Source organism: Kwoniella dendrophila, chromosome 4 (genome assembly GCF_036810415.1).
Source record: "Kwoniella dendrophila CBS 6074 chromosome 4, complete sequence".
Taxonomy (NCBI): Eukaryota; Fungi; Basidiomycota; class Tremellomycetes; order Tremellales; family Cryptococcaceae; genus Kwoniella; species Kwoniella dendrophila.
In genome coordinates, this window is record NC_089479.1 from 674,042 (window position 1) to 686,540 (window position 12,499).

Sequence of the window (12,499 nt, forward strand, 5' to 3'; positions counted from 1 at the left end):
TTTTTGGTAGTTCTTTTGGTCTATAAAAGGGAAATTGATCTCAGCGTGGAATCTGGACATGTCAGGAAAGCGATACAGTACAGCAAGCACGGACGTACTTTCAACATCCGGGAAAGTACGTGAATCTGGTGAAAGTGGTAGTGGTTGTTCATGTTTATCGTTTTGATTTTCGTCGTTTGGATTACTCGTGTATATACCACGATGGTCCGCCATCAAGAAGGTTGGTTTACCAGCTGGAGCAGGAGGAAATGATCCAGAAGAGAGATACATTGGATCCGAATCCTCTAAACTTAAATCACAGATTATGAGTTATAAAGGTGATCCAGACATTTAGGCGATCGATACTTACTGTTTAGAGCTTGTACATCCCATCTTTGCGATCTCACGGATTAATTTAATAATCCAAAATATCTATTAAGAAAGGTAAATTGTTAATTCGTTTTTATATGCATATCTGATGAAACGACATTTCTCGAAACCGAGGTGTGGAAAGCTTTTAAACATGATGTTTTTGATTTGAGTGATGGTCGTCAGGAACTTCCTCACCCATGCACCGAGCATCAAAATTCACATACATATAACATAATGTACACACAGACCGTAAACCATGAAATAAAGTTAAATCAAAGCTTTTGAGGGTGGTGCCGCATGTCAAAGGAGCAAAAGTTCAATGCTGTATCCCCAAATGTATGTTACGGATACTTATGTGCATGATAGGTATCTCCTATTCTACCCTTATAGCAAGTGACTTGTGAGATTCATAATACGGATGATGGAAGCATGATTGTACTTGATGATAATAATACTCTTGCTTGCTGGGCCAACCAACAGGATCGGACCCTACTCTAATGACTTGCATCGGATCAAAATCATCAGGTTCACCCCCTTAAATGATCCAGATAATAATCATCGTGAGCTTTGAAGAGTAACATCCAATGAAAACAATATGTGAGTACCTACATGTACCTTTCAAACCTGAACCACAATGAAAACTCCCTTTCATTGTCTGCTGCCATGAGGTATCTTTCTCAAAATATGTATCATCTTGTGTATCCGACAGCTCGTATTCGCTATCGTAGCACCAGAATTGACTAGTAACATCGTTTGGGCTATGAGCGAAAATCAATGTGGGTTGATGTCGACCATATATGTGCTCACCGTTTGGAGCTTGTACAACCCATTGTATAACAGCTGTGGTTCGCTTGCAGATGATTGCTCCCCGAATATTAGAAAAAATCGATTTGTCGGTAACAAGACGTTTCATCTTCAATCACTTTGCTAGATTGCTTATATACTCCCAAATTTGTTTATTTACGGATGGTAACATATGTGTCCTTCCAAGAAGCTTCTTCTGTGATAATGGTAGCAAACACAAAGATCGTCGCTGTACCATATTGGCGCGAAAGGACTGTATCATCTGTACCTCGAGGATATAGTTGGATTGTCTAGCAAGCGTAGTGAAATTCCGCGATCAAACTCGATCGGTAACAACATAACAAATGTTGCACTCTAAGGTATCTGTTTCTGATCTCGTTTCCTCTTAGTCCTCTGAATTATTGTCCCATTCGATAACGATCGATACCGTAACCTGTTGCTACCAGCATCGTCCGGAGTATACTGCACAGCATGTGTCGCATGTCATGATATCATCAAGTATATTTCGTATCATATAATATTGTCTATATACATTATAGATTGTTCTATTTACGCGTTCATCCTTCATATCAGCCTTTGCTGAGTCTAACTTTCAACATATGTTCTAGCCCTAAACAGTGCTGCCTTTACTATGTCTCCAGCCACAAATAGCTATATTTATTGTTCGCATCCTACCTATCGCAATTGTCGGATTAAATTGTACGCTTGAATATTAAGGTTGGTATGCTATTAACGTAGCAGTCTATATTTCCCCCATTTATCTCTTCCGAGCTGAATTAATAGCTCTGCACCATTGTATCGTATTTTCATGTGAAGCCCCATTGAAGTAGTAGATTGACTAAGAGTTTACAATATTATCAGCTTCTCGTTTCACTCTGAATATTCTGACAGATAAACCAATTACTCACCTTATTATCAACCACCCTTAAAACATTTCCATGCACTATACTAGCAGGTTCCCTTAAAGTAGCCATTCTCAGTACGTTGAAAAGATCTACCATTCCTTCCCAACCTTCATTACGTTGTGTAGCTAACACCATGAGATCGGAACAAAGAACAAGCATAACTTGTCTGTCAACTAATTCAGGTTTGATGAATTCTACTGGAACTACAACTTTTGATGGAGAAGTTGTAAGTGTTTGATCTAAATCGACAGAAGTATTAAAGGGTGTGGATTCAGTTTCAACAAATGCTGATGCTTTTTTAACCAATCTTATAAGACTTAAAGGTCCCTCCAAAACTAATCTTCGATGAGGTTGAACTAATGGTGATGGACCTGATTTTGATATACGTTGTTGCCAACTCAAAAGTCGTAACCTTGAATCGGCTTCTCGTTTTTCTTCATTCATCAATGAAGCTAAGGAAGCAATCTCGTTCAAAGCATCATCAAGAGTATCCCTTACACCGTCATTTCGAGGTGGTGTACACATTGCAAGGTCTTCAAGCTGCGAGAAACACAAATTAGTCAAGGTACACCAGATCACACACCGAGAGTACTCACCAGAAGCTTGTATCGAGGAACCCGTTGAATAGGCAATAATAGATAACTTTCCAAGTTGATTTGAGAATGTTTAGGATGTTCCTTACATCTCTTCAAGAAGGTCTTGACTCTTTTCTTCTGACTTGTAGACATCTGAGATCCGGATATTGGAACACTATCAGGTCCCGAAGAGATAGAAGAGATAGCACTCATTCCTACAGAGACAGCTGCGGCTGAGATACCTGGAGAAGCATTACTTTTTGATGAGAAAGCAGGTGTATTTGGTGTCGAGCTCGGTGCTGACCATGTTTTCATTCTTGACAGAGCATTGTCGAAGTTGTTAATATACGTCGAGTATTGTTTCATGTAAGCGATATAGGTCCTGAAAACTTCACCAACGTGATGAGCTGTCGAGGCAGATAAAGAACCCTCATCATCATCCTGTCCTTCCAGTAAAGGTCTAACAGCTTTTTCTAGAGCGGGTAAGAAATTATCTCTATGAATAGTCAAAATACTTTCAACGCCTCCAAAGACAATTTTTCGCTCTGAAGCAGGAACAATGGTTTCGTTGGATTTATTTGGGTTGACAGGTTGACAAGAAGGACGAACGTAAATTGATACTAATTCACCAAGACCTCTAACATAGGTTCTTTCAGTTTCATATATTTCTCGGACAATTTTTGCTCTTTTCGATTTATCGTTTTTGAACTTTTTACCAGAAAGAGATGATTGTTCAAATTCTTGATCGCTCTCCACTACTGAAGTAGCACGAGAAGATTGATTGTCGAGTGTAGGTCGTCTAGCTCGTCGAACATCGCTAGAGAAAGTACTTTGAGCGACCATACCAGACATTGGAGAACCGAGATTATCCGACGGCGCAGAAGACGCAGCATAACTTCCATCATTGCTTCCAACAACCTCAAATCCACCATAAGGTTCAATTGGTGGTCGAGATAAGTCGAAAAGATCTCGAAGATATGACTTGATTGACTCGAGACCTTGAGCGTATCGATCTTCCAATATACCAGATGCTGATTCAGCTAATGGTCGAGAATTTGAGGCTGTCATGGTAGCGATGGTGCCTTCTGAAGTAGCGGAAGGCAGACGATCAAGACTATCGAAGCCGGGAAGGGGAGGGATGAAAGGCGAAGTAGAAGGAATTGATATGTTGATAGAAGGAGGACCAAGATCTAGGGGTAAGAAACTTCTTCTTTTGCCTCTAACCGACGTGGCCCCGCCAGTGTTACCGTACATGGAAGTTGAGGTTGGTAAACCCGCAGTTGGCAATGTTGCTGATAGTACAGGTGATTCTAAGGATATTTGACCGAATTCACCTGCTTCTGTACCTATGATACTCCTTGTTGGAAGAGTCATTGCAGATCTGGTACCGTTGATGGTAGGACGAGAAGGCAGTGTTGGTATAGGATCTGTATGTGTATGCTGAAGTGGAGGTGGTGGGGGAGGTGGTAACGATTGAAGGTTGGCGGATGCAGAAGCAGTCATATTGGCGGATTTCTCTTTATCACCTCTCAATTTATGCATTGACATCTTCCTCAGGAAGCCCCATTTACCGGTCTTTGTCGAGGAACTAGCTGTCAGGCCTGGAGCGGCGAGTCGAGAATTGACAGAAGGCTGTTCGTTTTGATAATTTCCCATTGCACTGGCTGCTCGGCGACCTTCACTAGAACCAAGACTGGCAAATTTACTGGCGTTATTGGGCTTAAGATTACCGTTCATGAGCGGAGGTGGATTATTGAAAGTTGGTTGAGTAGGACTGTTGTTCTTGGACCCAAGAAGGGCTCCGGCAGATCGCATTTTTCGGAGTGATTTGGCTTGCGAGAACTGATCGGGAGGAGGCAGTGAGGATTGAGTGTGATCTTCTGCTATTGAATCCAGCTGATATACGGAATGCGTAGCCGAATTTGTAGTACCAGTCCACGTTTGATCAGCGGTTGATACGGATGATCCGGGTAGATCCTTGAGCGAGCTTGCAGTCAACGAACTTGTTAAAGAAGCCATTGAAGGTGGTGATCGAATACCGTTGTTGATAGAAAGGTGACGATGATGAGAGTTTTTTCTACTTGGTCCAGATAGTCTTGAAGGTCCTGCAAGAATAGGTGTGACTATAGGAACCCACTCTGCGGCGAAGGGATTATTGTCCACTCGGAGCATCTCTAAGTGGCCCAGCAAGCAGAGCCATGATGGCAGCGAGACAAGCTTGTTTTGACGAACTAACACAGTGATGTAAGCGAAAGTCTATATAGCTATAATACATAGATACTCACCACATAGTGTATGTAAACCACCTAATTGAGCCAGTTCCGCAGGCAGACACTGTAATCCACAACTGTCTACTGCTAATACTCTTAAAGCGATCATATCTCCTATCCAAGCCGGTATCTGACGAAGTGGGTTACCGGAAACATTGAGTTCTTCCAACGATGTACAGTTTTGTAAAGTTTCAGGTAAGAAAGAAAGATCGTTATCTGAGATATCGAGAGCCACTAGCGATGGAGCCAAAATTTCTAGTAGACTTGGTAAAAATGATATGATGTGAGATCCACAGGACGGTAATAGTAGATGTGTCACTCCTGCAACCTTAAGGTTAGCTAAAAGAGCAGTTCAATAATACGAGTTGACTTACCAGCAAAAGATCCAATCATATCAACCGTAAGTGCACTGAATCCTCCCATATTTTCAATTGTTTCAACATTCAAGATATTTTCCCTTCCTTCATCTACCATCGCTATGGCCTCGGCTCTTGGTGGCTGTTCCCATGGTGAATTGAAACTATCAAAAGTATAGGTAAACGCATTATCGAGAGGCGGTATCCTACTCGAAGATGGTCCAGAATCGCTCGTTGAGCAAGAAGCAGTAGTGATTGATGACGATGCTGAGTTGCTTCGGAGTCGATTGACTATATCTCTTTTCCATGGGCGATGAGTGAATGAATGAGATGGTGAAAGTGGTGGATTACTTGAAGGGCTTTCTACCGGTGGAGTACGTTGAGGAAAATCGGCGGAAATGCCTAATCCTACATGTTCGACTGGAGTTGTGAAGTTGCTTGGAAGATGTGGGAGAGGAGGTGGATGAGGGTTATATATTTGGTCTGCATATCCATAACCAGAGTATGCGCCAGAAGCCATTGAGCTTTCGGCGGATGAATAAGCATGAGCTCGTCCAGCGGTTTGACGCATTCTGATTTTTCCATCTCCCTCGCTAGAATCGTTTCTATACCCATATGTAACGCCCATCGAAGGTGTACTGGCAGTAGAGTCCAAGGTAGAAGTTGTAACGAAACTCAAAGTTGGTTCTCTTTCATCCATTCCTTCTTCTGTACCAAATTCAGTGGTAGAATAAGCATCAAGGTCTACATCAAGCTGATGCGTTGTTGGCTGATCGTATTGTCTGTGATGAGGTGTAGGATCTGTATATTTGCGATAAGGTGGATGAGGTTTGTCCGCAGTTTGAGCGGGATATGCGCTCGCTGGACGTCGAGTAGGTTGAACTCTTCTCGTTGGCATATTTGGTTCGTTAAAGTTGATTGAGGAGGAAGGTGCACTTCCAGCTCGTCGATCGTGCTGTTCATCATCGTCGTCATGTACAGGTGGAGTAGGAGGAAGTTCATGACGAGGTGGATTAGGATAAGGACGCCAGCCATGACTGGGCCCGGCAATTGGTTGTTCTGTTGACATTGTTTTAAAATCTTGACAACTGTTCTGTCTAGTTGGTGAATGTATTGACGGTGTGGGTGTAGGTGGTAAAGGAGTAGGCAGAGCAGGCATAGCGTCTGTTATCATCGGCGGATAATCCATCGGCGGAGGTGAATAGACAGTTGGGCGTGGGCGAGGAGAAGACATGATACGTCGTCGAGGGGGATACAAATTGTTGATGTGATTGGGAGATGTTGGTTCAATTGGCGAGCCGAGACAGAATGTAGAAGAACGAGAACGTGGATTAGGGTTGAGTGACAAAGGTAAAGATGGTGGAGTAAAGGAAGAACGGTACATAGTAGATATTGATGAAGTTTGTCAGTCCAGCTGTCAATCGAAAGGAAGATGGAATTGCAGTAGATTCTCAAATTTTTAGGGGGTTGATGATGACCCAAGGTGGAAAAGAAGGTTCATAATGGGATGAAGGTAATCAACTCACGATTGTTTGGGTGAATTCCGCAGATAAATGTTATCTTTTCCTCAAGTTTTACCTTTGTCTCCTAAAAATCTTGCTCAGGGCTAAAGGGGGTCAAGGTCCAAGCTGAACACTAAATGATGATCTGTGCGTTGATCAGTGGTCTGGAATTCGTTGTCGATTGTGGGACAGAGCTGAAGATATTATAAGTCTTGTTACTAAACGGAAATTCTTATGATGAGTTGTTGACGTCAATGAAACAAATATCAAGCAGACTAACCACTTTCGTCAAAGAAGATTCTATTTCGGTCAAAAGGAAATCAGCATAAGATGATTTCGACTTGAAAACTTTTCGCTCTAGTGTGAAACTCACGGATAAGCGATCGTATATGCACAGACCTTATAACAAACAATGATGGTGATGTCGATGTTGATGATGTTACACTAGCAACTTCGTGGATTTCATGAAGCTTCGTTATCGGTATCGTAAGGCGTATAGCTGAGATTACGGACAATCTGCGCAAGGGATGGTAGGGATGGTTGTTTGGGCGTAAAGGAGGATGAAAGAGGGAAAGGGAAAGGGAAAGGGGAGGGGAAGAGTGGGGAAGGTCGCAGTATCAAGAAAGTGAAGTGATGATGAGAAGATGGAGATGAACAGGATAAAGAGGTGTAATTGTAATTGCAACCAATATCTTGTCAGCTATAGCTTCAACATGCTGATGATGTGTTTGAGTATCGAAAGAAGGCTGGCATGTTTTAGAGAAGGGACGAACAGATAGGAGAAGGAGAAGGAATGATTCGGGCTAAATTGTAATGATCGTCGAGAGCGAAAGTTTAAGTGGGATAAAGAATGTAAAGGATGATTGATAAAACGATCAATATGACTAATGCACGAGAAACTAAGAAGCATGACATTGAATGGACGGATGAATGTCTATACGATCTGAACTGATCTTTAAAGTTTTTACTCACGACTTCTGAATTGACTCTGTGAAACCCTTTCAAACCTCTTTAAATGCAAAGTCACCCGCTAAATCCCTATTAACTTTTTCTAAATGTCTAAACCTGGTTCCTTTTTTTGCTGTGCGTGCTCTCTCTTTGCAGATATCCCCACCCACTTTGTTGTTCGTTGATGCTATACTAGCTCTTTCTTCATGCAACGATAAAGGTGGATGAAGCTTATCGAAGAGTTGTTAAGCAATGTTTGCTTGAAATTGGTATTGATAGAAAAAAATAATAATGGGATTTCTTGTAAAATTGCACTAGTGAGAATTAAGCGGTCGAAACCGTATGACGTTTAAAGCTGAACCACCACTCTTTTTGCTTGAAAAGAAATAACTCTCGTGTATAACAATTTCTCGTACACCTTTTTCCTGATTACCGCTTTAACTATCTATAAATTCGGTTCGACAAGTCGAAAGTAGTATCCCTAAAGCGTAGGCGACAAAGTAATTCTATAGTATGAAGTTCTATGTTTGATTCTAGATTTCTTGCTAGTACCGATCAGACTACGGTTTTTCGGAACCTGTAATTATTATATTCTAGCTTAGTTGTAACGATAAAGAGATATGATTGAACTGATGGGTTGAGGTTCAGAAAGTATTTGTAGATAGAAATTGTTTAAACCTGAATTCTTCTTGTAGAAAGTAGGAAAAAGTTCCAAGAATCCTGTATGATATCCTATTTAAGGGTTTGTTTATGAGATAGATAAAAAAGATTTTAGAGCCGAGATATAAAACTACTGTAATGAATGTTTCCGATATAAATGTGCGGGGATCTTTGAGAAATTTTGGGGTTGATAATAGTTGAAGAAGTACTTAATTCTTTGCTGGATTAGATACTGAAGATATCGTTATGATCTTGCGTTACCAGAATTGTGGAAGATGACGAGGAAGATTATGTATTGTTGTTTGTTTACTTTTCTTCTTATTGTAAAAGAAGTCGAAGTTTTGTTCGTCGTATAATAGTGTCGGAGATGGTCTAGATGATGACAAGAAGAAGTAACGTTAACAACCCCAGATTAGATGGAAAAGGGATTATGAAGTGTAACAGCTAGTACATCTGTAACGAGCTGTAAAGAGATGATGAAGAGATAAAAAAGGGGTTATCGCGTGTTTTAACAAATTTGTTAAAAAACGCGTAAGGGAAAAGGACATCTATAATCACCTGTCCCTATCTACACGTTTTAAATGATCAAAATACTCCGAACAGGTAATAATGAGGGGATCCTGAATATTCTCCTACAAGTTCAAGTTAATGTTGAACGGGAAGAGCGGGATTGAAACTGAAAGAGTAAACAAAGCAGAGATAGAACATTAGAAGGATGTGTTAGGATACCAGAGATAGTTGAAAAAGACGTCAACAAGTCAAACATGATTTAGAGTGATCGTCGTTTTGAGGTTGGGATGTGTTGTTTACAGCATGACAATTACTATTTCAGTTTAGATCCGTGTCAAACACTACCCAAATGATGTTTGCATATGGAGTACATACAATACTCTTTCATGTTTTGAATTTACTTATCAGGTAGGTATTTTGGCTTCTTCTCGACCCAGTCTGAGAGGACCTGAAACAGATACAAAAAATTTGTTAGATCGAGTTACAAGTTACAAGTTACATCTTCCTCTTCAATTCACAAACGAGCGCCATAGGTAGAGTACCTTAGTGTAGAAGATAATCTATATTGCTATAGCCGAGTCGGATGGGTCGGGAACATTACGACGAGAACTGAACATACCTCTAATGGACGGATGATCAACAGGTCAGGGATATGATCTTGAGAAAACTAACCGGTGATTTTCTTTGATTTTACTCCGGAAAGGCGTTTCTCTTTTTTGCCTTGAGAATGGGAAACTTGTTGCTTACTGTAGCTTTTTATTTACCTAATAGACAGAAGATATGACGTGGGAAAAGTCAATAAGATTTATCATGTGCATGAAAACATGACTACTACTGATCAACATTCATAAAACGTAGATTTCTTAAAGTTAAAGTTGATAGACATGTGTCCCTCATATTCATTCAAAAACAAAAAGGATCGACACATGAAAGCCAGATTAAACATCACGTCTTTGGCTTACACGTTTATGTTGACAAGATCGTTCGAATAATGAAGAGTAAACAACATACACTCGATTTGTCCTTGCAGCACGATGATCATGACGACTAGAAAGAATTGACACGATAGATGGGAACGACAGATGAAAATCCAAGGTAAAGGCGTGATATGGTTTTAAGGAGAGAGAGATATAGGAAGGATATACAAGGATTATCAGATTAGTGAACCGTCACTTACTGTGGATATGTCGATGTTCTATAACCCAGTAATCGAGAAGATGTAGCGGTCTGGCAGGCGATTCCAAGAGTATCGATTTGGTGAGATGGCGGGGAAAATATTTAAGTTTGTCAAAAACCTAAATGTTTAATGAAAGTATATCAAATTCTGTTATCTCAATTAACTTTATATATCAGAAATCAGATACGATACAAATTCAATTGATCAAAGTGAATCTTTTGCAAGAAAACATGACAGTATCTTGGTGGATCTGCTTTGATCTGGCAAGTTTAAGACAGGATAGCTATTACCGTATTTGTGGACATCACTGAATACACGGACTAACAAGAAACCTCACTTTAATCTTCGTAAAGGCTTGGACTTTAAAGCACCCAAGTACGAAACTCCCGTCAAGACAACTGTACGTGAAAATGTTCGAAGGGAAGATATCTCATGGAATACATACTTTACCTGACAAGGATATATACATGCATACAATCAATCAAACACTTCACCCTTGAACGCGGCCTACCTGTCCGTGCGGAATGTTGATTCCCGTACCTCGAGGACAACTGTGTTTTGCATAATGGAAGAATATATGTGTGAAAGAATATGTCGTGGGGACAGCTTCAGGAGATATAGTGAAGATGGGTCCTAAGCTGTGCACATAAACAGACTGGTTATTATCATCCACTTCCTGTCAGAGCTGATCAGATGTGTAGGTAGTTGGAAAGCTAGTTGATCAGCTTGAGGAGCACAAATGTTTCGAGTAACTCTCTTGTGGACGACTGAGAACAGCATACTCACTGCACTACTTCTTGGGTATAGGAATAGTTGGTTCAGGTTTTGGTACATTGGTACCGACTGCTCCATTACTAGCACTTGAATTTGACATAAAGTAGGTAGTCTCGTCTTTAATGAGTTGTGTAAGCGGAAGATGTTAGCTATAATTCAGGTTTAACGTTTGAAGAGACGTGAAGAACTTGATAGGAATGGTCAGAAACCAATTCTGCTTATATATCACAATTTGATATGTAGCAAGTTGTGCATAGCACATCGACTTGACTTAATATCAGTACACGACAGAAGAAAACGCCCATAACACGCCTTCGAACATCTTGATCGGACTATATGACGAACGACGAGCGGAATGATCTGCTAGAACGCAAAACAACAAATTATCAGGATCTGACGTGCATCTACGTCAACGCAATCTGCCTTCTTATCAAGAAGCAGTTTATATGTCCATACACATCTTGGAACCTTGTGCATGTATAAACATCTCAAATTTCAAAAACAATAATAAAATCAAAAACGGCATTCAATACCTAATTTGAAGCTTCTACCCACGTTATATCGAATATCAAATTCGATCTAGCAATATTCTTTCCCTTTTCCCCTTTTCCTTCGCACCGGGAAGGATTGATTAGCACTTATATGCAAAGTAACGACTGATAGTTTGACAAATTGATAACATTGAATGATTGCTGTATGACTAGCATGAAAATTCAATTGAGTGATAAAGACAGATTGAAATCGCATCAAGCGATACTCGAGTATGATAATCATGCTTTATAGGCACTGGGGATGGATGTTAGTGATATACAGTATTCGAGCTAGATAATCAATTATAGTATAATTAATATCTTTCTACAATGTGTTTGATTGAAGCGAAGAGATCAAATATGGGAAGAAAGGAATACGGTGATGGGTACTAACGGCATATAATGTGAATAGGGATTAGCGAAAGGATGTCCAGGAGGTAAATCTTTAGGAGCGAAAGATTGAGTTGGAAATGAATATGAACCTAATTGACTTGGGCTTGGATTCTGGAATGTATACTGAGGCATAATAGACGATGAAGATGCCGGATATGGATAATGATTGTTCGGTTGATTGTTATATGAAGGAGACGATGATATTATTGGTATTGGTGATGAAATCATTTCGGGACTAATCAAGTTTAAATTTCGAAATGAAGTGAGATCAATTAGCCGTTGATATTTTAATCTAAATCAGTTCGGCTATCTCCAGATTATGGATCTATGACTTACTCAATACTTCTTGAAGAGCAACAACCCATTTCCGAAAGACGAAAATCATATATGCTATAATCGGTTAGATGATCTCTTCTTGAAATAAGTAAAATATAGTTGACTTCTGTTGAAGTGAAATCAGCTATACTGTACATGGGGTATTCAGACTTTCTAACTCAGAACATCATTTTCATTATATAAGAACACAATTATACTCAGGTGGCAAGTATTCATCGACTTCTGATGTAATAAAGATTGATGGAGATATTAGTCAGGTACAATGAAACAAACAACTTATCCTTCTTGCACATCAAACCCCAAATCATGATTTATAGTTTCTTATTATCGTCTTAAACCGGTGAAGCTGAGTACGCCTGATATCGTCAATACAGAGTGTACGCCTCTCCGAGATAGGAATGATTTGCA

General features: G+C 40.1%; 2 protein-coding genes across 2 annotated transcripts; both read right to left on the reverse strand.

The window, feature by feature from the left end:
* Positions 1-1,912: 1,912 nt before the first annotated feature.
* Positions 1,913-6,420, reverse strand: L201_003384 (uncharacterized protein; the record flags this gene model as incomplete). Its single annotated transcript, XM_066219139.1, has 5 exons — positions 1,913-1,993; positions 2,064-2,600; positions 2,657-4,866; positions 4,921-5,226; positions 5,280-6,420. The coding sequence occupies 5 exons, from the start codon at positions 6,418-6,420 to the stop codon at positions 1,913-1,915; spliced, it is 4,275 nt and encodes a 1,424-aa protein (XP_066075236.1).
* Positions 6,421-11,716: 5,296 nt separating this feature from the next.
* On the reverse strand, positions 11,717-12,120 carry L201_003385 (uncharacterized protein; the record flags this gene model as incomplete). The annotated part of the gene is made up of 2 exons (XM_066219140.1): positions 11,717-11,990; positions 12,092-12,120. The coding sequence occupies 2 exons, from the start codon at positions 12,118-12,120 to the stop codon at positions 11,717-11,719; spliced, it is 303 nt and encodes a 100-aa protein (XP_066075237.1).
* Between the last annotated feature and the right edge of the window lie 379 nt (positions 12,121-12,499).